The sequence below is a fragment of the Mus pahari genome, chromosome 7 (genome assembly GCF_900095145.1).
Source record: "Mus pahari chromosome 7, PAHARI_EIJ_v1.1, whole genome shotgun sequence".
In the NCBI taxonomy this organism is placed as follows: Eukaryota; Metazoa; Chordata; class Mammalia; order Rodentia; family Muridae; genus Mus; species Mus pahari.
In genome coordinates, this window is record NC_034596.1 from 78,945,889 (window position 1) to 78,973,497 (window position 27,609).

The following is a 27,609-nucleotide window of genomic DNA, read 5'->3' on the forward strand; positions in this document are numbered from 1 at the left end:
AAAAAAAAAAAAAAAAAAGCTGTGCACCACCATAGCCTGGCCTTCTTGGAATTTGAAGAATTAATAATAATAAACCCAGTCAATGATTACCAATGGCTGATATTACCCCAAAAGGATAACAAACTATTTTGTATGTTCAGGTAATAATCCACCTTACCAGTGAAGGTGTGTGTGTGTGTGTGTGTGTCTCAGGGGGAGATAAAAGCTAAAAGATAAACCCTCTGAAATCAACAATTCAAAAAAAACCTTGTTTTTTGAGTTTTTGGCATTTTCAATTCAGTAAGAGATTCAGGTCTACTGAACACCCCATACTCTCAGATGAAACACCTAGAAAGTACATCCTGGGGACAGAAGGAAATCAAAAGTAGAGAGCCCTGCCCAAGTGATACCCCACTTTTGTTTGCTTATTTGTTTGGTTTTATGAGGCAGGCTGTTGCCAAGGATGACCTTCGAGTCCTACCCTCCCTGCCTCTATCTCACGGATGCTGGGATCACAAGCTTGTGCCAACTATCTCTTCTCAGACTTACTTTATTAAATTAAAATCTGTCAAAAATATAAGGAAAAAAATTAAAAAATTCTCTGTGCCCCTTACTATGCCAGGTACCTCTTGCTGAAGAGCCACTCCACTTGTTGCTCCCTTGGCTACATTCTGTTTCCTTCAATACCTGAAATGCTTATTTTCTGAATTTCTTTCAGTGTTTTCTAAAATTACATTTTGCCCCCTAATGAGGACTTCCATAACCAAAATAGTTTAAACTGTATCAACCCCATTTATTTCTTTCATACACAATTCCTTTCTGGTATATCAGATATTCTGTTTTCTCATACTCTAGCATGCACTACCATGAAAAACACTATGCAGAGATCCCGTCTGTGCTGCTCGCTGCATACTTGGTTCCTAGAACAATACTTGGTAGACAGCAGACATTCAGCAATTATCTATCAAACATATCAATGAATCAGTAGTTCCAAAAAGAAGAAACTGTAGGATATTCCTTAGATTGGCATTAAATTTAATGCCTAATTATTAATGAAAACTTTTAGAACAAACTCAATACATAGGAGGTGTAGTTACTATTTATAGAAGAGAATGTATAGAAGAAAACATATGTGAAGAAAATGAAATAAAACATGCAAAACATATGTGAAGAAAATGAAATAAAAATATCTGATATAAATTTGAAAATAAGTGAAAGTATTTCATTTTTTTAATGATGGAACATCAAGATAATCATCTAGCATTGATGGAACAAGAAATTATAAGTACAGAAGACAACAGCAGAACTAAAGTAATCTAATCACAAATGGTAGAGAAAAGAGTTTAAAAGTGAAGACAAAGAAAATAATAATAATAAAAAAAATAATCCAAAAAAAAAAAAAAGTGAAGACAAGAAGAAGCAAACAGGGCTGGAGAGCTGCCTCAGCAGTTAAGAGCACTGACTATTCTTCCGGAGGTCCTGAGTTCAAATCCCAGCAACCACATGGTGGCTTACAACTATCCGTAATGACATCTGACGCCCTCTGCTGGTGTGTCTGAAGATAGCTACAGTGTACTTACATATAAATAATAAATAAATATTTTTTAAAAAAATAGAAGCAAACAAGCCAGTTAGCCCTGAATGGGTGTGGGGAGGAGCGGCGCTTTTTTTGACTTTTCTTTTGTTGGAGAGTGCTGGAAATAAACCCCTACCTCACTGAAAATAATTTAATTCTTAGTAACTGAGGACCTGTAGACGTCTCAGGACTTGTGTTCTCATTAAAAGTGTTCTTACTTGGCCAGACCTGAGAGTGCAGGCTTCTGGGAAATCTCACCTACTCAGGAACTGATGAAGGTCAGTTCCTAGGAGCCCCACCAACCCACACACAAATTGTTCTTACTTATACTTCTTCCAGATTATGTAGCACAAAGCCTTATTTCAATAACTTAAACACAAAAAGAAAAATCACTAACTGCAATGTATTTTTTTCTTATTTAATTCCATCACTGAAGCAGAATACAATTTTGGAAGGCTCCTTCACTAGCCTGAGTCACAGGATTGCATATTCTAAGGGCTATAAGTTTTTTGTTTGGTTTGCTTTTATGTTTTTGTTTTTTTCTCCACAGAGAACCACGATGACATGTGTGTTTTACCTTAACTGGGAAGCTACACTTTCCAGTGCGGACTCCTTCTTCATCTGTTTGCCACTGATGTGGACGGCTGGCCTCTGGGACATAAACGTCTTTCTTTCTCCTGAAGCTTTGCCGTAGTTTGTTCATGTTAACTTTTACAACCTGAAGACACAGTGAAGAAATACCAAAGTTACTTCTTACATAAACTTCAGATGACCATTTTAGTACAAAACCCACCCCAAATCTTGAAGGCCCACATGAGGGTTATAGCTTAGTATGTTAGCATACTTCCTCTCGGAGTGACAATGAGTCTAAAACTGCTCTCATTCTGCTTTTTAAAGACAACTACAGTTCCCTCCAATGACAACTGCCTCAACAAGGGTGAACTTTACCTTCTCACCTGCTTGATGCCTCTCAAATGTCAGGATTACAGCCATGCACTACTGTGCCTCAGTTTGGTGCTAAGGACTGAACTAAGGTTTTGTGCCTGCCAGGCACACATTTTGCCAACTGAGTTACATACCCAACTCCCCATTTTTTCTTCCTGTGGCCTTATCTACCAGTGTTACCTCTTTAATATCTAATTCACTCCATGCCCTTTGTCCCATGATTCATTCATTCTCAAACTCTTTCCCACCCCCTTCATTTGTAGCTATCTTTATTACTGGTAGACAAAAGAAAGATTCAAGTATTCCTGATTTGATGGATATTAGGTAAGAGCCAGGAGAGCTCACGATGCTTGGGTGAACAGTCACTCTTTCTCTAGTCTGTAGGGCAAGCAATTAAAACTACAGCCCTGTATGTCCCAGGCAGGCAAGCACTGTGTGTCTTGGAGCCTTTCCTAGTCACTTTTCTCTTTTCCTCTCTGCTCACTCCTCATGGAACCTGGTGGGGATGGAACCCAAAGGCAAAGCTATCTCCCCCAAAGCTCTGCTTTTTCTTGGTGGTACCTTTGCTTAATTACTGTCTCAAACTAAAACATGTCTTTGTTTACATTACCTACCTATTCCCAGTGAGATATAAGTTCTGCAAGGACAAGATTCTATCCTGTTCCCTGTTTATGCCTGCCTTCCTGGAGCTGATCAGTAGAGGAGTTGATCACATACACTTACTGAATGAATGCTATTCAACCAACACTCATCATTAATAAACAATGCATGCCTGAGGTTTGGGTCAAAATCTAGCTTATGTAGTAACCGGGGCACCCTGTAAGCTTTACAGTGAGACAGACCTGAGTTTGAACGCTGTGCTGCCAGAGATGGTGATATGACCAAGGCAAGTAAACAGAAAGTTCTAATCCCTAGTTTATACATCTGTCAGATATGGTAATAACTGTTACCTCTCAGGGTCACCGTGAGGGACAGAAATAATGCTACCTAAAACAGCCAATGTTTCAAAAGGGAACTCCTGTTGCTGGGACTGGCCTTGAACTCTTGATCCTCTTTTCTAAGCCTCTCAGGCAGACAGGCCTGTATGTGGCCAGTGTCCAAATCAACTATTTTGAGACTTTTTTGTTTTACTTATTGCAAAAGGCCATTACTTAGACTGCTTCAAATAAAGGCCCATTTCATTCTAATCTGGTCTGACTACTGTCAGTTTTCTAAACCATCAATCTGATGTGCAACTACTCTACTTTAGAATCCTATAATTGGCTTGTGTCGCCTTCAGAGTGTAAATGCTCAGCATGGCAAACACAGTTTTATGCCTTCTCTTACCAGCCCCCAGTCACATGTCAAGTTCCAGCTCCATTAAGCTACTTATAGTACCCTCCAGGCAGGCTTTTTTCAGTGCCTCTCTCTATATGGAAAGAAACTATTTCAGTTTGCCTCCTGTAAAAGTCTACTCATGGTCAGTGCTAGCATTTAACAAAATGCTCATTGTTTTTCTGAGAAGCCTTTACCCGACCTTGGTCTTCCTACTTTCACATGGTTCCATTTAAGCATTTTGCTGACTTTTATTACTGTACATTAGAACCTGGCACAATTTCTACTTCCTTAATAGTAAGTTGTATCCTACTTGTTTAAATAGTACCTACCCCTGAATTCTAATGTGGTGCCTGTCCTTGTATGACATACTGTAATTTTGAAGAAACAAACAACCCACCCTCCATAATGCTGAGAAGGTAGGTAGGAAAACACTATGAAATGATCCGAGCTGGAAAAGACTGGAGATGTCAAAGCCCACTGACAAAGGAGGATTACCCTACTGTCTAGACTAGGGTACTGGCAGACTTTATTCACTCTCTGGCACAGATGTATTATTGTAGCATTTTTGGTTGCTAAATAACACGGTGAAAATGTCCAAAAAATTGGTGTTAATATCTTACCACTTTTAGTACTCAAATGGTTTGCCATGAGCATTTCTGCCATGATTCTTGACTTACGCTTTAAGTAACCACAGGACTGCAATGGAAAGGCCCAGCAGCCATTGCTTGTTTAGGGGGAAAATTAAGGAGTCTGGAGGACTGGACACAACTCTTAGGAAAGGCTTCAAGTTCCTGTCACATATTCAAAGAAATATTTTATCAGATTTCCATGTAAAAAGTTTAAGGAAAAATTTACAGCTAGGGCAATTTAAATAGTAATGACAAAGCAGTCCTAAAATAAATTTGCATGGTAAAAGTATGTAGTTATGTTATCTGGTTCGCTACCTCTTAATAACAACTATTATTGGCCTAAGGACAAAGGTCCTAGTTGAACATAGGTGATAAATATATTTTTAAGATTAAGAATTGAGATTTAGCCAGGTGTGATAACCCACACCTTTAATTCCAGCACTTGGGAGACAGAGGCAGGTAAATCTCTGTGAGTTTGAGCTCAGCCTGGTCTACATAGTGACTTCCAGGACAGTAAGGGCTATATAGAGAAAGCCTGTTATGAAAAACTTATGAAAAGGAAAAAAGAAAAGAGAATTACTTTGTTCTATAGGGTAATTTTTAAAGTTTCATTATACTACAATTTCCAAAGATAACTATATACAATTGTCAGAGTGTTCATATGCATGTGTGTGTGTTTGCACACATATCCACACCTGCATTTATTAGCATGTGAATGCCTGAGGTCATCAGGCTTGGTGGCAAGTGATCCTACCCAAGAAGCTGTATCACTGTCCCCAGAAAACCTTTTATACCCCTTAACTGCTCTGTAAAAGGTTGATGCCATGACTCTTATCTCTTTTATACACTTTCTCCCTAGACTCTACCCCAGTATTCCTCTAGTTTAACTTCATCTCCATTGACTCTCAAGGGCTTCTTCTACTTCCTCCAATCACTGAAAATATTCCCTAAACAGCATGGCTCCACTGTGCTCTCTTATTCTTGCTAGCATTCTTTAAAAAATAAGATAAGAGGCAGAGGCAGGCAGATTTCTGAGTTCAAGGCCAGCCTGGTCTACAGAGTGAGTTCCAGGACAGCTAGGGCTGCACAGAGAAACCCTGTCTCAAAAATTATAAACAAACAAACAAACAAACAAACAAGATAAACCATCACCCCATCAGTATGATTTTCCCCCGGGCTACACAGAGAAATCCTGTCTTGAAAATCCTCAATCAATCAATCAATCAATCAGATGAGCCATCACCCCATCAGTATGATTTTTCCCCATTTGTACTTTTTAGTTTGTGTCCTTTCATTCAAATTCATTATGGCATACTGATGTTGCTTCACATATACTAATAACTTAAATCATCGCCTCTTCTCTCATGCCTAAAGACCCTATCTTCACCTCAATTTATGTGGTTTAATGAAAGCTGAAAGCTTACAGTCTTCACCTCAACTTATGTGGCTTAACAAAAACTGAAAGCTTATTGTGTGCTGATCTAGCCCTATTGTTGAAACTAGTGCAGAAATTAATAAGACTACTTTCTTGACTTTAAGTGACTCTATAATAATAGATAAATCCTGAAGCCTGTATTTCTCATAAGCAGTCACAATCTGAGTTAGGTTTTAGGAACCAAAATTAGTGACAGATGGTAGGGTATAAGAATAAAAGAGTATTTCAAGTAAAGGCAATGTGGTACTTTGAACATGCTTGGCCTAGGGAGTGGCACTATTTGGAGGTGTGGCCTTGTTGAAGGAAGTGTGCCACTGTGGCCATCAGCTATAAGACCCTCATCGTTGCTGCCTCGAAGCAAGTTTTCTCCTGTTTGCCTTCGGAAACAAGATATTGAACTCTCAGCTCCTCCTGCACCATGCCTGCCTGGATGCTGCCATGCTCCCACCTTGTGATAATGAACTGAACCTCTGAACCTGTAAGCCAGCCCCAATTAAATGCTGTCCTTATAAGAGTTGCCTTGGTCATGGTATCTGTTCACAGCAATGAAAACCCTAACTAAAACAAGCAACTACATCAACAAAAGTGTAGATGCCAAAAATCCAATATTAGGTGGTGGATCAGGAAGGAGTAGCAGAGATGAGGCCAAGGAATCTAAAAGGAACTTGGATTTATGGGAATCAGAAGCTGTTTAAAGGATTTAAACCATGACTTGGATGATCAGACTTGTGATTTGGTTTAACTACTCTGGTAGTAATATGAAAAAACAAATATGAAGGGGAAAGGCTTTACAGACAAGTTATAATGAGAACTTAAACTAGGGTACTGGTGGTGGCCTTGGTGGAGACAAGAGAACTGAAAAACTTATAGGAAAGCAGTAGTGAGAATAGAGTCAAGTTGATACAACTATGCTCCAGAATTTATTCCACCAAGATGATAAATCTGTTAAATCAAGAGTTGTTCTCAGACCCTCTCACAGGGGTTGCTTAAGACCATCGGAAAACACCGACACATTATGATTCATAATAGTAGCAAAGTTAAGAGTTATGAAGTAGCAGTGAAAATAATTTTACAGTGTGGATCACCACAAAATGAGGAACTGTATTACAGGATTGCAATATTAGAAAGGTTAAGAGCCACTGTGTTAAACCATTAATTAACGTCTGGATTACAAGCTGATTGTTAGAAGTTCATTTACAAGCAGACTCAAGGAAAGTTAGACAAAACAAAGGGTTTGTTTATTTATGTACTCTGTTTTTTTGTTTTGTTTCTGAGATCAGAGTTTACATAGCACAAGCTGGCTTTGAACTTTATGGGTAGCTGAGGATGACCTCAAACTTGGATCCTTCTGTTTCTGTTATCCCAAGCACTAGATTGCAGGTATATAATAATTCAACCAGCCAATCAGCTTAATCTTTCTCTTCTCTTTTCTTTCTTTCTTTCTTTCTTTCTTTCTTTCTTTCTTTCTTTCTTTCTTTCTTTCTTTTCTGAGTCCCACTTTTCAAAGAAAACAATTTAGCTCTCATATAAATTTAGCTTTTGCTATATTTGAGTTTGCTTACATTTCAATTTAACTTTAAAAAAAAAAAAGGCTGTGTGCTGTAAGCCAGCCCCAATTAAACGTTGTCCTTATAAGAATTGCCTTGGTCATGGCATCTCTTCACATCAAAGGAAACCCTAACTAAGACAAGAACATTACACTGGGCTTCCGTCATCAATGTCACTAATTAGGAGAATGGGTCTTTGGTTGAAATCTGAAATGTCTTAGGTGAAAAGTACCTTTCGGGGTTTGGAGGAGGACAGGTGTTGCTTGTTCTGCCTCTTGAATCCAGAAAGATGAACTAATCCTTGAAGGAAATGATACTGAACTTGTTTTAAATTCAGTGGCTTTGAGTCAGCAAGCCACAATAGATGGCATCTATATGTCTGAAAAGGCAACAGTGCAGCAGGCTGACGTGTAAGACCTAAGTGACCTAGTTTCAGAAACAAGATCCTAATTCCAAGTACAAGATGGGCTCTTTGGGGATGATAAAAGACTTATATTGGGGGGGGAACCCCCCAAATAAAAAATTGAACCTGGAAATATTTAGGGAAAAAATGTAAGGGCAAGGGGTAGAGTGTGACTCAGTGACAGTGATGGGGGTCACCCACCTTTTTCTGGGGAACTAGATTGGTGTTACACATTGTTTTAAAAGCAATATTAAAATCAGTATTAGTGCTAGAATTATCTTTCAACAGTCAGCTGGACTACCCACAAGCTAGCCCTGGCCCTTTTGAACACACATAGATACTGAGGAAACTCCAAGACAACTGAAACTGCTTGCTTTGGTTTCTGCAAGTACAGATGCAGTCATGGCTGTTTCAAACATTATGCAATAGGTTTTCTGCTATCACAAGCCTAAGTGAACCCTACTAGGCAACCCTGAAGCATCTGCACCTGCTTCCCTAATGTTGCAACCTTATACCAGTAACGTCTCTCAAGTAGTCTCTCCTTGCCTACTTTAGCAGTGTAGCCTGAGCTGGTAACATGAACAAAAGTAGAGCAGATAACAGAGTAGCAGCAGCAGTGACAGAAACAGCAGGACAATAGCCATGAGGGCTGAGCAGCCAGCACGTCAAGCTGTGAACATGGCAGAGTGGCCAGGTGCACTGACAGCTATAAAGGGGGTGGGACTTAAAGACTGCCAGTTGACAGTGGTGGTGGTGGTGGTGGTGAAAGATGGGCAGTAACTGTCTGCTTGACATTGGCATCAGTGATGACAGCCACATAAAGAGACAGCTAACTGTTCAAAGGGGTGGACTGGGCAAGATGAGGATAGAGGGCTTCAACTGAAGAAACTGAAGACTGGACAGAGACAGAGAAGTGACACTGCTCTCCAGAAGAGTTCAAAAAGCTATCAAATTTTGAAATCCCAGTACCTAAGCCTGTCTGGAAGCTACAATGCCAATTGTTGTCCAGAACCTAGATAGGAACTCTAACACTTGCAGGCCCAATAGCCACCTTAACTAGCACATACACCTGAGCTATTAACACCAGAGAGTGTTAACACTATCTTAGTCTGCCTCCTGCCACCACATGCTACTCCCAAACACTGAGAGATGCAAAAGCTAACAATTAAGGAATTCCTCCTGGCCTTCCCTGGATTTCTAGTTCCAGCAGAGCACTTACTTACCTACCATGCATGAGGACCTGGCTTCAATTTTTAGCCCTTCAAAAACTCCATAACCAACCAGACACGACTCTTCTTGTAACTACAAACTGTTTTTAAAAGCTTACATTATTACTGTTCCACCATGTGTGTATATGACATGAGTGTGACTGCTGGTGTGCAAGTGCCACAGCATACCACAATGAGGTCAGATGGTAACTTTTAGGGAGTCAGTTCCACTGTGAGCCCCAGGAATCCAACTCAGGCCATCAGGCTACAAAGCTAATGTTTATACCTGCTGAGTCATTCTGCCAAGCCCTAGTTTTATTTTTTAATTTGGAAAACAATTGGTGAACTGAATTTATGATTCATGAATACTTAAGTATATTTTAAGTATACTTAAGTAATATTTTATAGATTAAAAAAATGTAATGCATATACTCAAAGCCAGACACTTCAGGGCTAGCATAACTATAAGGCTAAGATGGGAGGATCATGAGTTCAAACCCAGCCTATGCTAAACAGGGAGAGTTGAAAATATAAAAGACAGCAAAACAATATGGTCATCACACATTCATAGGCTGATTTTATTAGGAACATACTCAAGAACTTAGCTTTACTTAAAAAACAAAATTTTGCTCTACGTAGCAACAACTGATTTAGCAAGGAACATGTTGATGACAAAGGGCAGAGTTCCTGAGAATGATAACCTACTTTTTACACTGACTCTCCTCTCCTAAGCATCTGTCAAGTGTAGGAAGGTGCTGGAATCTGGAGAGGCAGACGAGAATAAAAATACGCTCGGTTCCAAGAATGAGAAGTGAGAAGAGGGGGATGAGAAGAAGCAGAAAAGTGGCAGGCAGAAGGGGAAAGTAGGAAGCAGGAAGAGGGGAGGGGAAGAATGATAAGGAAGAGGAGGAGGGCAGGACAGAAATGTGTCTCACTTCACAAGTACCTTTACATCATCTTCAGTGCTTTTAACCTCGCTAATCATTCTTACCTTACTTGCATCCCTGGTCCCTACCCAGAGTTATCAGCAAACCCTTCTACAACCTACCTCAGATCTGTCCACCGCCCTGTCTCCCCCACCAGACCACCACAGCCCAGCTCAACTTCATCACTGTCTGGAGCACTGTACAGTGGAAACTAGGATGTATTTCTATTGTTCCTTTCTGATCAGTCATGTACATGGTAGCTAAAACTTTCTATTCAATAACTGACTGAGTGTAGAAGTCTGTTTTCTCTTTCCAACATGAGGGTCCCAGGGATCAAATTCAGATCAATAAACTTGGTGGCAGGTACCCTAACCTGCTGGGCCACCTCAAGTCCCAGAATAATCTTTTAAAAATAAATTATGGCACCATGTAAACATCCACTTGCTTTCTAAATGTATCTGCAAATCAAATTCAAACTAAGCTTTTAGTGACTCAGATGCTTAAAACAGCATGCAGACATAAATACTCAGGAAATGTTCATATACTAAGGTATGGTCCATGCCTCTCAGCTTGGAATGGCAGTCTCCTTCACTGAGTCATTATGGTTCTTTGGTTTCCTGAAGCTTATTTCCAGTTGGAGCCTGTTGTTTCTTTTTCCTGAAACAGTTTCTTCTTGACTTTTCAAGAGCTTATAACTTTCCCTATAATTCATTTTTTAAAAAAAGATTTATCTGTTTAAAAGGTTTTAGAATTATTTTTAAATTTCTGTATTTGAATGCCTTGCTTGCATGTATGTATGTGTACTACACAAATACCTGGCTCCCATAGAAACCAGCAGAAGACATCAGATCCTAGTAGAACTGGAGTTACAGATGGTTAAGGGACTCCTTCTGGGTGTTGGAAGCTAAACCCAGGTTGACTGCAAGAGTAGCAAGCACACTCAATTACTGAGCCTTCTCTCCTGTCCTTTACAATTCTTTTTAAAAAACAATCAAGCAGGGTATCTGTATTATGTATCGCTGACTGTCCTAGAACTTGCTATGTAGCCCAGGCTGACCTCACAGAGATCCAACTACTTCTGTCTCCCAATGCTGGGATTAAAAATGTGGGCTTCTACACTTAACCCCATTTTATTATATAACTCTTCATTTCTTTCAAAGTGCTTTAACTGGTCACTAACATAAATGTTACAATCTATACTATGATTCATCAGACCTACATGTTTCCCTTAATTGCTAATAATACCTTGTATCCAACAAAATACTGTGTAAGATGGAAGAAGAGTCAGGATAAGAAAATTAAACTATATCCTCAGTCAGGGAATATGGTACTTACCTAGCACGGGTAAGACAGAGTTTGGGATAACCAAAGTGTGACTGTGTGTATGCATATACATATATTTCATCCTTTAAAGGTTTTGAATGATTTAAGTATACAGAGACAATAGAGAAAGGGGGCATTTCAAGTAGGATGAGGTAAAGAACCACACTATACTGTATATGTAAAGATGTGTGTTTTATCAGAGGTAGTGGTAGGAGTTAGGAACAGTGCAGCCTTCATTTGTAGGCAGTCAGGATACAGAGCCAAGGGAAACAGTAATCTATGACTTGGTGGAACTGGAAGTCACCTCCAAGAACACCAAGGTTTTAAATGAATGACCTAACTGGTAAGCTAAGGAAGCAAAATCCAAAAGCCTATACCATCAAGAAAGACACTGGCTCACCAGCAGCCTCTGTTCTTTTTACCTGCTGGGTTTTCATTCTTGACATGGAACTTGGGGTGGGCTTTCCTGAGCCTATACATGCCTGTCTATCTGACCAAAATTACCCGCTTACATATAAACTAAGTAACCAAATTCATCCTGGCTTAGTACCTCATTTGCATACAGATAGGACCAAACTGGGCCATTCCTAGGACACAAACACCCTCTGCTCCCAAAGCATTACTTGGCAACTCATTAGAGAGCTGATTCTTTATTTCCTAATAACCTTGGCTTGCCTGCCCTTCTTGTCCTTATTCCTCATTCTTCTTGATCATGAGACAAAAAAACTTGGCTCTGACTCAAGAAATGGGTAATACTAGATGACATCAACTGCAAAATGTACCACTATTTTATATTTCACTAAAGAAAAATGCTGCTGAAAGTGTTAATAAATGCCCATTAATTATGAAAAAAAATCACCAAAAGTAAAATGAGAAACACTTCCTAGTTACAGAGATGTTAAAGTCTATGAGGACAAAGTGGTAGACAGGGAGGAGAAGTATAGACAGAAAGAGAAAAAGGAAACTATCATTCTATCAACAATACTAAATGAGTTTTCTAGAAACCACTGTAAGTATGAAGACACGGATCACTGGCTACTCATTCAAGCCTTATCAGCATGAGGAGAAGCCACTGAGTCCCGTTACACAGCAGCTGCTGTTTACTGTCCTCATGTGCCTGCTCACACTGGCTTGTCCCTTAGCCTTAGACTGTCTAAATTACTGTGCTTTAGATTTATCTCCTCTTGATTATACAAGATAGTTGAATCTTGTTTTGTAATTCAAATAGAATATGACAGAAAGATACACGTGTGTACACACATATGTACACACTTTTCAAAATTTGGGACCACACATGTACTTATGGACTAGAGATTATAGCTGATCATGAGAGAAAGATAAAGACAATTATAGAAACCTCACACTTGAAAACATATATATAATTAATAATAAGAAGACTCATGGGTCAGGGCCACTTTTAAATTAGGTTAGAAAATAAAAATAGGATACATCTGCCTAGCATGTGTGAGGACCTGGGTTCAATTTCCTGCACCACAGAAAAAAAGAAAAGGAGGGGAAAGAAAAGTTGTTAAGTTTCTATCTTAAGGAATCATAAATAGAAAAAAAAACAGCTCATAACAATGAGAAAACAGCACTTTTTATATTTTAATAAATATTAATATAATATTTATTTATTTTATATAAGTACACTGTAGCTGTCTTCAGACACACCAGAAGAGAGCATCCAATCTCATTACAGGTGGTTGTAAGCCACCATGTGGTTGCTGGGATTTGAACTCAGGACCTCCAGAAGAGCAATCAGTGTTCTTAACTGCTGAGCCAGCTCTCCAGCCCCCAAAACAGCATTCTTAATAATACTTTAAGCTAGATTATCCAGCCAATTTTCTCACTATAAAACAATACAAAGTAATTAGCAAAACTATATTTAAAAAATATAAATAAAACCTCAAGAGTTACTATACTAGCGCACTAACAATATGGAGCAGAAACTACTAGACACAAATGTTTGAAAAGGGTCATCAAATGGCTCAGCAATTAAAAGTAGTTAAGAGCACTGGCTGCTCTTCCAGAGAACCCAGGTTCAGTTCCCAGCATCCAGATGGTGGCTCACTGCTATCCATAACTCCAGTGCCAGGGCATCTGATGCCTCTTTGGATTTCCAAGTGCTCTTATACACATGCTGTACACATACACACAGAATATAATAAGAAAGATTTTTAAAAATCATGGGAGGGCATGGATATGACCAATACATCCACACATATATACATACATACGTGCATCTATATCAAGCACAAAGCTAATCTATGAACACAGACTTAATCGGGAACCACGTCTCCTATGCTCCTTTATGCATGAACTCAAGGCTCTGCCAAGACTTCCCTGCCATTATGACCTCACACTTGTGGAGGGTGTGAGTCAAAACCACCTTCTCTAAACTGTTTGTCAGGTATTGTCATCAGAGTGATGCAAAAGTGACTAATACAGTACATAAGGCACCCATCAGTGTCAGGTCTGTAAGCTGTTATTCCACATAACTCACAACAGATTTGAATTTGATCAAATTGGTGATTTTTCTCTAAGTTTAATTTATTCAAGATTAATTTTGGTTTATGTATATTGTAGCCTAAGCTTTGCTCAAATAAATGCCATATTAGATAATTTAAAATAGTGACTTTCTTTACTAGCTGTTAACAGATGAAAATACTTAGTGTAGACAAGTAGAAAAGAATTTTTTTTGTTTGTTTTGGTTTTTTTTTAGTAAAGAATAGAGTTTTTTCAGGGCATAGGGAGGGGAGTTAAGAGGTAGAGAAAGGGAGGGGGGAAAGGGAAGGGGAGGGGAGGGGAGGCGAAGGGGGGGGGGAGGGAATGGGGAGAGGGGGAAGGGACAGAGTGGGAGCAAGAAGGGAAGAGCAAGAGTGAAAGGTCTCTTCCATGTATTAAATTACCCAATGTTTACAGCAATCTCATCAGGTAAACAACAGCACTATTTCTGTTTTACAGAAAGGGAAACTCACATATAAGGAATTAAGTAACTTTCCCAATGTCACACAAGTAAAAATAGAAGCTTAAAAATCTCTACTAAGGTTATCTCTCTCCAAAATCCACATCCTTAGCTACTATGCTATATTGCTTTTCATAAGACTTAAAGGAAAGAGGAAAAATGTAGGGAGGACAGAAACCTCACCATTAAAAATTACCCAAAGGAGCTAAGAACACTTAAGCAATATTAATACCAAAACAACTCATTACAAGTTGGTGCATCACAGCTATTTCCAAGTGTCTAAGCCTTGATTAGTAGTTTTGAAGTTGGACAGACCTGGCTCTGAATCTTGGCTGTGCCTTTTACAAGCTGTGTGACTTTGGACAAATTTCGTAACTTCACCAAGTGTCAGTTTCCTCATCTGCAAAATGAGAATAATAAATGTCTTATACAGTTGTTCTCAGTGACACAGGTACAAAAAAAAAAAAGTTTTCAACTTTTGTCAGAAAATGGCTTTACTGTAATAAGAGTGCACTGAGTCTCTGAGCACCTTCGAGATCCACACACTGATCAGACAACACATCCTGCCACAGATACAAGCCCAATGCAGTAGGGACCCGAGTCTGGGCTTTGCAGGCACACGCTGCTACTACTGAGACTCACTCCCAAGCCCAACCACTGGAGCCTGGGAATAAAACAGAAAAGGAAAGGTCAAGGGATAAGGGACATAAAGAAAGTTCAGTGTCAAAAATTCCTGGCTCTGTTAGGAAGGAATTTTTATGGGAAGAAAAGAGAAAGGGTAGAAAATGGACCTCAGGATGTGGAATGCAAGGGAAACCTACTCAAAATGACAGAGAGATCGCTAGGATTAATTCTGAAGTCTTACCCATTTTTTCCCTTTTTTGTTTCCAGTTTGCATTATAAGTTTTATTTCTAATGTGGGACAGATTGTTTCCATTCCTCAAATGTATTACATGTCACCATGAAGAGCCTAGGATGCAGCTCCCATCTCCAGGGAAGGTGAGAGAAATACACAGGCTGGGAGCAGTCCAGGAGTGGTCTGCAGTTCCTGGATCTCTTACCCTCCCTTCTCAACAGAGGAACTGACTCTCATCCATTCAGTTAAAAAGAAAATAAAAATAATAAAATATCTTAAGAATTGGGCAGGGGTATCCTGGTCCTCAGTTGGACGTCAAGTTATGGGTTACCAATGGGGAACTGAGGGGGAGGGAAACAGTGCCTTGGGTCATTCTTAAATTCTAGGACTACACCCTTGCCCACAAGGGATTTAAAAAAGGAGAAGAGCAGGCTGCTGGTGCTATGCTTCCTGAACCTGGAAGGAAAGCTGGGGGGGGGGGGGNGGGGCTACAGGCAGAGGCAGAGAGGTAGGCCAGAGCGAGAGCCTCGGATTTGGCAGTGCAGGACAGAATCACGTGGGCGCATGGGGACTGGGCTCAGGGGGTACTGAGCAGGACAGAGCAGAGAGGACTGAGCTCAGGGGGTACTGAGCCGGACAGAGCAGAGAGGACTACCAAACTGCCAGTTTTTTTCTTTTTCATATCAACTAAGACAAAAAAAAAATTTTTTTCATTTTCCTATAGCAAACAGAAGCTCTTCTATGTGTTAAAGAGTCATTTATAATTTGACTTTTTTTGTTCTATATATTAATTCAAGTGCTAAAGAAAATATGAGGCTAGTAAAGAATAAATATAGAATTTTTAAGAATTGGAATTGGATCTTCACAAATGAAATAGGTGAAAAGAAAATCTGTTTTCTAAAATTTTGTTTATAGATTCATTTATTTTATTTTATTTGTATGAGCGTTTTGTGTGTGTGTGTGTGTGTGTGTGTGTGTGTGTGTGTGTGTGTGTGTGATATGCATGCTTGGGTGCATCACATACACACCCAGTTGTTGTAGAGTTCAGGTCTCCTGGAACTGGAGTTACAGATGGTTGTGAGCCAAACCTGGGTCCTCTGCAAGAGCAAGCAGTGCTCTTGACCACTGAGCCAACTCTCCAGGAAATCTGTTCTTAAAAATGATTTATTAGCCGGGCGTGGTGGCGCAAACCTTTAATCCCAGCACTCAGGAGGCAGAGGCAGGCGGATTTCTGAGTTCGAGGTCAGTCTGGTCTACAAATTGAGTTTCAGGACAGGACAGCCAGGGCTATACAGACCCTGTCTCAAAAAACAAAAAAAAAAAAAAAAAAAGTTTTATTAATGTATGTGAGCCCATGTGCCACAGCATATTTTTCTCCTCTTTCCACCTTTATGTGGGTTCCAGTGATTGAACGTGGGTACAACACTGTCTTCCCCTATTGAGCCATCTTGCCAGCATCAAAATAGAAATCTTTATATTGAAGGTCTGTGGTTCATGGGGGCAATTATACATATGAAGGTTAAGTTATAAAATGGTTTTCAAGACTAAAAACAATTCAGACCAAGAATTTATGGAACATTTACTATGTACAATATAATTATAATATTGACAGTATCAGGAGTAGAGTGATATCATCTTATTAGGTTCTCATAATCCCCAAAATATATAAAAACAAAAACCTATATGACATTAAGATGCATTTAGAAAGAAACAAATTGCTACCTGCTTTAAAAGTTGAGATTACGGAGTTAGAGAAAAATAAAGAAAGGTTTCTTGACAGATAAAACATTAAAAAAAAAAACAGACAATCCAGTCAGAATATAAAAATTAGAAGTTCAAAATATAAAAAAATTAGATATGAAAGTTATTCTTTTGTTAACCAGGTGCATATTGACTATTGGTTACTATTAAATATGAAGAGAGTAGAAAATAAAAATGTACTAAATCAATCTGAGAGTATTTTTGAAAAGAAGACTGACAACGTAGTGATTTACATATGCTCAGCCCAGGAGTGATACTACTAGAATGTGTGGCCCTGATGGAACAGGTGTGTCACTGTGGGTGTGGGCTTTAAGACCCTCATCCTAGCTGCCTGGAAGCCAGTCTTCTGCTGCAGCCTTCAGATGAAGATGTAGAACTCGCAGCTCCTCCTGCACCATGCCTGCCTGGATGCTGCCATGCTCCCTCCTTGGTGATAATGACTGACTCTGAACCTATAAGCCAGCCAAAATTAAATGTTGACCTTTATAAGACCTGCCTTGTTCATGGTATCTGTTCATACCAGTAAAACCCTAAGACAGGTTGGTACCAAGGTCTGGGGTTACTGCTGTGATAGGCCTGGCCATGTTTTTTTTTTTTTGGGGGGGGGGGTTGGTTTTTCGAGACAGGGTCCTTCAGAAACTGGCATCTTCCCAAGGCCCTGGCACCGCTTCCTCCTTGGCTGCAGGACACTTTAGAAATGAAGGTTTTTTTGTTTTGTTTTGTTTTGTTTTTTTGTTTTTTTGGGGGGGGGGGAGAATGTGGATTCGGGGACTTTGGATTTGGAAAGCCATGGAATGTTTTAAGTGCAGCTCAATGGGCTATCCTAGCAGAAATATGGAAGACTTTGTTGCTGTGAGTGATTTGAACTGTACAGATCTGGCCCAAGAGGTTTTAGAGAAGAATTTCAGTACGTGGCCTAGAGACTGTTTGTGTGGTATTTTGGTGAAGAATGTGGCTGCTTTTTGACCTTGTCTAAAGAGTCTACCTGAGGCAAAGAGATTTATATTAACTGCAGTGACAAAAGAAGTCTCAAACAAACAAAAAACCCAGCAGAGACTTTGTTCTCTTGTTAAGTCTCATGAAGAGCATTATGAACAAGCAGAGCAAACTGAGAAAGGAAAAATATAAAATATATGGTATTAACGGGGCACCAGAAGTGAAATGGAGCTGAATCCTATGTTCCAGGATATTAAATTGAATTAAGGGAATAGTGTCCTTGGGGAAAGATTCCACCCAGCTAAATTTAGGTCCAGGCATGATAGTAACCGAGGAGGCAAAGACAAGCAGATCTCTGAGTTCAAGGCCAGTCTAGAACACAGCAAGTTTTAGGTAAAGAAAAGCTTAAATCCAGGCTTGGTGAACCACACCTTTTATTCCAGTATTTAGGAGACAGGCATGCAGATCTCTGAGTTCAAAGTCAGTCTATGAAGCAAGTTCCAGGGCAGCCAAGCTTAGGCAATGAAGGATTTGGAAAACAGAAAGCTGGTGATAATATAACAGAACAATGGGGACATGTTCCAGCCCCAGCTTTGGCCACATGGCTCTGGTTTTAGAGTCCAGAATAAAAGGGACTACTGGGACAATTGATGCTGGTTAGCTGGAGCTAAGAAATTAGTGGTGATTAAGAAGAGGCCAGCATCACTGAGGTGAAATCTTTTGGGAAGTGTTTTCTGAGAGCACAGAGGCTGTTTTCCAGAGATAGCCAAGACTGTAACTCATGCTGCAGCTGTACTTGGTAATGTGTAAGAATTGCCCAGGTGGTACTGGTTTTGAAGGCATGAAGGGGTCATGAAGAGCGGCTGAGGCTTGGCACTGTGAGAGGCCATGGAAGGCCATTGATGAAGGTGCAGCCCCAATTGCAGTTGACAGACTAGGACTGAAGGAGTCATTCAAAAGATTTGAGGTTGGCACCATGAAGAGAGCCTATGAGAGGCTATTGGTGAAGCCTAGTTGCAGCAGAAGATCCCAGTGTATTGGAGAAGCCAGTACCATGGGATGATCACAAAGAACTGCAGCAGCAGTGGAGTGGATCACCCTGAGCTTAGACTGACACAGAGGGCAGAGCTGGAGAAGTGATGCCAGCCCTTATGAGGAGCCCAGAAGATCGTGTATGTATCCCAGATATTGAAACAAGAAGCTGTAACACTTAAGTTGACTTGGAGACCCTAAGATGTTCAAGATGTATGCCAGAGCCATGGGCTATCTGATGAGGAAAGCTGCTAACGGAGTGGAACCAACCCAGGAGAAAAGTCTGTTGCAGTCGACAAAAATGAAAAAGGAGTTGGAAGATCTGAAGACCACTTTGACATCAGACATGGAGATGCAGAGTTTGGAGTTTGCCCAGCTGATTTCCTGTCTTGCTTTGGGGATTACAGGTAAGTGATTGGGTGAATCTCAGAGGAGACTTTGAACTTTGAACTTTTAACACTGTTGAGACTGCTATAGACTGGGGACTTTGGAAGTTGAACTAAATGTATTTTGCACTATACTATGTTTAGGTATGGCCCCCATAGATTCATGTTTGAACAAGCCTATGGGGGCCAGGGAAGTGGAATGTGATAGTTTGTATATGTTTGGCCCAGGGAGTGGCCCTATTAGAAGGTGTGGCCTTGTTGGAGTAGGTATGTCACTGTGAATATGGGCTTTAATACCTTCATCCTAGCTGCCTGGGAGCCAGTATTCTGCTTGCATCTTCATCTTCAGATGAAGATGTAGAACTATGCCCCATGCCTGCCTGGATGCTGCCTACCCTGATAATAATGGACTGAACCTCTGAACCTGTAAGCCAGCCACAATTAAATATTGTCCTTTATAAGACTTGCATTGGTCATGGTGTCTGTTCACAGCATTAAAACCCTAAGACAGGCAACAATAACTATAGTCTTAAATTCCCATTTACTTCAACTCCTTTTAAATTCTATACTAAAAATCTTCAAAGACTAGCAGAAAACACATTTGGAATAACAGGTTATTCATTTACTTTTACTACTTTAGAAACTTTTTCTTAAACAACAACAGCAACAACAAAAACCCTTATGGGCTAGGCTTCATTGTCCATACTTCTCTTGGCATTCTGGTCTTTTATACCCCCACAGGAATGGCCCATTAAACTCTGCTTGCAACAGCACTCTAGCCTGGAATTCTACATTCCTCCTGCAAATGGCACAAGTCATGTAGTGAGGTTTATCACAGTCTACTCCTTGATACCAATTTTTCATATGAGCTTATTCTCTCACTGCTCTGACAAAAATGCCCAACAAAAGCAACTTAAGGAAGGTTTCGTGTTGGCTCACAGTCTGAGGGTATAGCCCATTGTGGAAGGGTAAGCATAATGTGGCTAGTCACATGAAACAGAGAAGAGAAACCAATGTTGCTCTCTGCTTCCTCCTTTCTTCCTTTTTATTCAGTCAGGGACACCAGCCTAATTATAACTCTACCCATATAAATAGGAAGCGTCTTCCCTCCTCTGTTAAATCACTCAGGAACCCCTCTCATGAAAACATCCAGAAATGTGTCATCTAGGGGACTCTAAATCCAGTCAAACTGATAATCAAGATTTCATAGTTTATAAGTTCTTTTTAAAAAATTATTTTATTTTATGTGTATGGTATTTTGCCTGCATGCAATAAATATGTGCACCATATGCATGCCTGGTACCATGGATCCCCCGGGAACTGGAGTCACAGACAGTTTCGAGCTGCCATGTGGGTGCTGGGAATTGAAACCAGGCCCTCCAGAGGAGCAGCTGGTGCTCTGAACCGCTGAGTCATGCATCCAGCCCCCGTTTTTTAGAAATCAGCTGATGGAAAAGCTGAGAGCTCAGTCTCAAGTCAAATCAGAATCTTAATTCCAACATCAGCAGTAGCAAGCTTCAGACACTTCATTTAGGATTTCAATTCTTCAAGAAAAAGATAAGATTATAAAGTTCGTGCCAGGCATGGTGGTACATACATACTGTTAATCACCATGTTTAGGACTAAAATGGTAAAGTGTCTGCAATTCACTTTTACTTGGGTTTTTTTTGTTGTTGTTTTTTGTTGTTGTTTGTTTTTAAAATAAATCCTAGGACTCAGGAGGCAGAGATGGGCAGACCTCTTTTTTTTTTTTTAAAGATTTATTTATTTATTATATGTAAGTACACTGTAGCTCTCTTCAGACACTCCAGAAGAGGATGGTTATGAGCCACCATGTGGTTGCTGGGATTTGAACTCCGGGACCTTCGGAAGAGCAGTCGGGTGCTCTTACCCACTGAGCCATCTCACCAGCCCTGGGCAGACCTCTTGTAAGCTCAAAGTCAGCCTGGCCTACACCATAAGCTCCAGACCAGCTAAAGCCAAATAGTGAGACTGTGCCTCACTCTCGCTCCCCAGCAAAAAGATAATAATGATGTGGTATTTAAGCAAGAAAATACAGTATTTGATATAAAATATATGCTGAACTGAAGAATCAGTTCCCTAATTTTCCTCTTCTCTCCTCAAGGTGAAGCTATATAACTGGTAGTCTCATACAGTTTTTATCCAGCACCCATTTGGTTCCCTCTGCCTGGATGCCCCTCTTTGTCACATGTAACATTCAAATCCTCCTTGTTTAAGTTTGTACTCTTTGCTCTACCTCCTACCAATAAAACTATACTTTATTTATGTTACTTAACTTATGTTACATAATGTCCTCTCTGTTATAAGCACTGTCTCAACTGCTTAATTAAAAAGAACATAGTGGTTCATTTTCTTTCCATTCTACTACACAAACCACATAGTTTTGTGCATGATAAGCTCTCAAATAATTGAGAAAATGCCTTACAGCTGGATCTCATGGAGGCATTTCCTCCAGGGAGGCTCCTTTCTCTGTGATAGCTCTAGCTTGTGTCAAACTGACACACAAAACCACCCAGTATACTATATACATTTTGGTTTTTTTACAACTCAGATATATAAAGAGATGTTAACTTAGAAGTCTCCACCAACCCCTAGAGACAGGGTTTCCTCTGTGTTGACCTGACTGCCCTAAGAACTATGTAAACCAGGCTGGCCTAGAACCCACAGAGATCCATCTACATCTGCCTCCTGAATGGTGGGTTTCACCTCACACTTGAAAAACAAAACAAAAATACCAAAACAACCCATGAAACAAAATTGCAGACACTCTACCACTTAGCCATAAGCATGTCCTTGTATTTTCCTAGGAATGAGGATATTTGCTTAGCTAATCACAGTATAGCTAAACAAATCCATATTACAACAATGTTACACTTTCTATAAAATTATTTGCCTTAGAATTATTTATTCCCTTGCTTCAGGATAATGAATTACAACTGTAAGATTTCTTTAAGATCTAATCTTCTCAAATAGTTCTCCAGTCTTTCCATACCATTTTGACTTGAGATTGTCAACAAGACAGACTAGTTATTTTGCAGAGTAATACTTCGCCTAGGCTTATCTGTATTTATTTGACATTAAGAGAAGCTAAAGGATTGAAAATCATGGAGTTACTTTCGCCTAGGCTTATCTGTATTTATTTGACATTAAGAGAAGCTAAAGGATTGAAAATCATGGAGTTACTTTGCATCCTGGTCCAGAGGCAAAGAGACAGATACTGGACCTGGCACAGCCTTTTAAAACCTCAAACCCCACCCTGCCCTCTCCACCATGACACATCTCCTCTAACAGGACCGTACCTCCTAGTCCTTTCCAAATAGTTCCATTATCTGGGGACTAAGTGCTCAAATACATGCACCTATAGGGGCCATTTTTATCAAACTACCACAAGGGGGGAATGGTTTGTGGGCCAAATGTTATAACAACACTGTAATTTTTAGAAATTTAAATTTCTCTAAAATAATTATAATTTTTAAAAACCTTTAAAAAATTTTTTTGTGTATGAGTGTTCTGGCTGCATGTGTATGTCTCAGATTCCCTGGAGCTGGACTTACAGATGCTGTGAGCTGCCATATGGATGCTAGGAACTTTTACAAAAATAACGAATGGCAAATTACTGCCTGCTTTTCCTCACTATATTCCTGTTCATGAATAAGGTAAAGTATCTATTGACTATTTGTGAAAGAGATGGCTAGCTCTCCACCCCTATTTCTTGTACTTCTAATTCAGATGTTTGCAGGGGTCATGTCTATGGTAAGAAGATACTGTTGTTTTCTGAGCTGATTATAAAGAAGCATGTAGATTAACTACTGTTGATAGAGATAATTAAGCCTGGTTCCTGTACAGTTTCTTACAAAGCAAAATGTTACCATCTCACAATGATATGCTGGACTACTATAGGACCCACAATTACCATTATTATTTTACAATCTGTGTGTGCATAAAATTCAAGGTCATAGGCTTCCCCTGCTTTCCCATTTGATGTTTGTCTGTTACATATTACATTGTAGACTGTCTTCATGTCATGTGGAAATCCATCCTTTGTCCATCATTTATATTACAAATGTCTAACATTATTCAAAATTTATAAGGGTCAGAGGATTGTTGTGAAACTGTCTTCTGTACATGACACAGTTGATACACTCCCAAATGCACAGAAGCTGTTGTTCCTACTAAGACTTATACAAGAGCAAATTCGAGTATGGATGGGCTGCCAAGGCCATAGACCCTAGATGAGGAGCTGATGGAAGCTGGCTGCTGGAGCATTGAGAATCCTCCTTCTTTGGGGTGTTGCTATTGGTAAACTGCCCAAGATGCAGCAAAGCTACGCACATATGGGCAGCACTAGTTAGATTTAGCAGATTATTTAAAAAATAATAGGACAAGAAGTTGGGAGGGATATATGTTAGGAGGAATCTGGAAGGAGTTAGAGAGGAAAAAAGATGTATGTGTGATCTTATTTCACTCTATACATGTATGAAATTCTCAAAGAATAAATTTAAAAACTTAAAAAATAAAAATAATTTATTGATATCTTAAAAAAAATAAAAAGAAAGTCATGGAGCTACACTTAACATTAAACTTAGTTTGATACTAAAGTAACTGTTTAGGCTGAGGACACAGTTATGTATAAGAATCTGATTTGAGCTCCGGCACTGCAGAATATCCACATTTTCCTTAATCTACTATAGTATCAAATTTAGAATTTTATCAATAAGAGATACCTAACATAATTCTATAGAATAAATACATATGTCTGGGGCAGAGGAGACTAATGAAAAAATAGCATCATAGTAATGATCATATTAGAGATGGAAGAGAAAGGGAAACTGTAAGAAAAATCCTTACTATGGCTTACAAAGTTTAGCATGACTTAGCCTTTACCTATTAGGCCAACAGCCATCTCAGCCTCCTCTAAAGCTTTAAGTCTTCCACGATTCTCATCTCAAAGTCTGTAGTCCATAGTTCTCACAAGCCATTACTTTTCCTGAAATTAATCTGTATATCCTTCAGAGCCCTTAACCACTTTCACAATGTCACCAAGCCAGTTACCTCTAAAAGTTCCTAATACTATGAATCTCTCCTTTACTGTTTATTACAATTTTAAATAAATAAATGCTCAGTAACTGTTTTCCCCACAAGAATGTAAGTTGAGGGCAGAATTTGCATACAGCAAATTAATGATCAATATGTGTTAATTTGTTATTTTACAAGTTATTAAGAATCAAAAGTTGATAAAATTAAGATGTGGTGAGCCAGGCATGGTGGCGCACGCCTTTAATCCCAGCACTTGGGAGGCAGAGGCCTGCTTGTGGACGTTGTACATCGTGGTGCGGAGCCTAGTGCGCACCGAGTTCCAGGACAGCCAGAGCTACACAGAGAAACCCTGTCTTGAAAAACAAACAAACAAACAAAAAAATTAAGATGTGATACTTGAGCCAGATCTTATGAAGCCATTTTTCTCAATTGAGGTACCTTCCTTTCAGTTAACTAGTTTGTCAAGTTGACCTAAGTAAGACCAGCCATCACAGGGGCTAAAACTCCAGAGAAAAAGAAACCATAGTAAAATAACTCTAGACCTCTTGTATTGCTTCTGTCCTCAGAGTAATTTAGTGAATCCTAACCTAGATAAGGCAAGAGGTCAAAAATTAAGCAAAACATCCTATTTTAATATATACATACATACATACACACACACACATATATACACACAAATGTATGTATGTGTGCATGCATGTATATACATACACACACACACACACACACACACACACACACACACACACACACATCTTTCAGATTGACTAAGAGAGAAAAACTTAAGAGTTCAAGACCTGCCAAAATGAAAGGTCCTGGCAAACACCCCAGGATTCTATTTGATATCGCTCAAGGGCAACTCTTGAAGTGGAAACTGGATTTAAACCAGCCCATAAAACAGAGAGTTAGCCATCTCAATCCTACAATGGATCAAGGTCACTTGTTTCTCCTTTCAACAACCATCAGAAGAAACTTAGATCCTCTTTACAGAACCGTATCATCAGAAGCACCTACATTCCTCATATACAAGTTTTGACATTCATTTCTAAAATTACTAGGGAAAGTAGGAGAGAGGAGAAAATGACTGAATGAAACCAAGAGAAAAAGCAGACAACATAGAAACAAACAAAACAAAACCCCCAAAGGATCTAAACACTGTAAGTACCAAGTATAAACTTGAAAATAACTATGACTAATATGTTCAGGAAAATAGGTGACAAAATAAGAATTTTAGCAGAGAATTGGAATGAATAAAAACAAACAACAACAAAGAAACTTGGAATTCTAGAAATAAAAAATACTATATAATTAGCAAAATAACAGATGCTTTTAGCAATAGATTGGCCATTAAGTGAGCCAGAAAGTACATCTATACAAAACAGGTGAAGCACTGAGGGAAAAAAAGTTGGAAAGTAGAGAAAACAGCATGACAGTGGTTAGGGATGAAGTTGGCAGAGTGCTTACCTAGCAACATAAGAAGCTCTGAGTTCAGTTTCTAACGCTTCATAAAACAGGTATAGTGGCACAGGTCTATAAGCCCAACTCCACAGAGGTAGAGGCAGGAGGATCAGAACTACAAGGTCATTCTTGACTACACATCCTAGTATATATGGAGGTCTGCCAGGGACATATGAGAATGTGGGGCTTTTGTTATTTGTTTGTTTGTCTTTAAAGGAAAACAGCATGAAGAGACTGGGAACTCAAGGAAAGATTTAACATACCAGTATCTACAATACAGAAGAAAATGACTGAAGCATTAAAAGAGGTAGTACAAGCTTGGCAAAATACAAGTATCAGCAAACACAAAGGTACATTACTGAAAACAAACATCACTTCTTTAATCAAAACTATGAACTAAGAATACAATAGAATGATATGCTTAAAAGGTTGAAAGAAAATGAGTATGAACCTGTAATTCTGATAAATAATTAGGTCTCATAAACAGATCCTTCAAAAAAAAAAAGGCAAAATTTTTAAAAAGCTGTCTATTAAGAACATTCCAATGAAATATTTGGGGTGTGTGTGTGTGTACGCTTTAAGATTGGGTTTCTGGCTATCCTGGAACTCACTCTGTAGACCAGGTTAACCTGGAAGTCAGAGATCCTCCTGTCTCTGCCTTCACAGTGCTGGGATTAAAGGTATGTGCCACCAAGGGGCTGGCCACTGGGAGTTTGACAATACTATAGTAAGTATACGGTCAACACAAATTAGATGTGTTTTTTCATTTTGTTTGTCTTTTCTTTTTTCTCTTTATTTTCTCCCCAGGGGGAAGGGAGCACAAAAGCTAAGAGTGCACCAGGGAGGACTGGGAAGTGACTGTGATCAGGATGCATTATGTGAAAATTCCCAAATAATCAACACAAATATTATGTTGGGAAAAAATAAAAGCAAGAAAATTGGGTTGGAGAGATGGTTCAGGGGTTAAGAGCACTGACTGCTCTTCCAGGGATCCTGAGATGGTAGCTCACAATCGTCTGTAATGGGATACAATACCCTCTTCTGGTGTGTCTGAAGACAGCGGACAGGGTACTCAGATACATAAAATAAGTAAATCTTTTAGAAAAAAGCAAAAAAATTCCAGGAGGGCACGATGACTCATCTCTTTAAATCCCAGCACTCAGGAGGCAGTGGCAGGTGCATCTCTTAGCTTGAGGGTCAGCCTTGTCTATATAAAGAGAATTCTTGGACATCCAGAGCTATATGGCGAAACATGGTAACATAAAAGAAACATGGTAACATGAAAGAAATAACACTACAAAGAAGAAACATGGGTAAAAGTAAATAACCATAGATTATTTCAAACAACAATTAAATCAAAACAAGAAAGACTATATGGGAATAATAACTGGGGCTATCAGGCACAGAAAAGAACTGTGAATTGTGTGTAAAACTGGCTACAATAATCCCTCACATTCTTTATGTATAACTCTTTGCAATATGGCTTTGCTAGTCCTTAGATCAAGGGATGGAAGCTACCTCTGTCCCCTGAGAACTCTGGCTTGGTTGTGCTGACTTGCTATGGCCACTGAAAAGTTAGTAAATGTGATATAGCTGAGAGCTGAAAAGCATTTGCACAACTGGACTTGTTCTCACTTGCTACTTCCAGAATTCAAACCATCAGGCAAATGAACTAGCCTGATGGGAGACTCACACAAAAAGAGAAAAAATACTTCTTACAAGTACACTAGACAAAAACCTATGAACCAACAAGCATATTAGTTTTATTTTATTTCATCTGGTCTCAACCAAACCATCAGATGATCAGAGAGCAGCATATTCACAGCAAATGCTAGTCCATAAAATATGAACTACCAAACTCTAAGGTTT

General features: G+C 39.3%; 1 protein-coding gene across 7 annotated transcripts in view; it reads right to left on the minus strand.

Moving 5' to 3' along the window:
• Numb (NUMB endocytic adaptor protein) overlaps positions 1-27,609 on the minus strand; it is a 126,913-nt gene that overhangs the window by 41,125 nt on the left and 58,179 nt on the right. For 5 of the 7 annotated variants that reach the window (XM_021201567.1, XM_029540991.1, XM_029540992.1 and 2 more), the window contains exons 3-4: positions 14,569-14,653; positions 2,133-2,273 (exon numbers count right to left, since the gene is read on the minus strand). In XM_021201567.1, coding sequence (XP_021057226.1) covers positions 2,133-2,258 — 126 coding nt within the window. In that variant the 5' untranslated portion in view covers positions 2,259-2,273; positions 14,569-14,653. The remainder of the gene's footprint in view (positions 1-2,132; positions 2,274-14,568; positions 14,654-27,609) is intronic. The other 2 variants (XM_029540989.1, XM_029540994.1) reach the window with 1 other exon arrangement.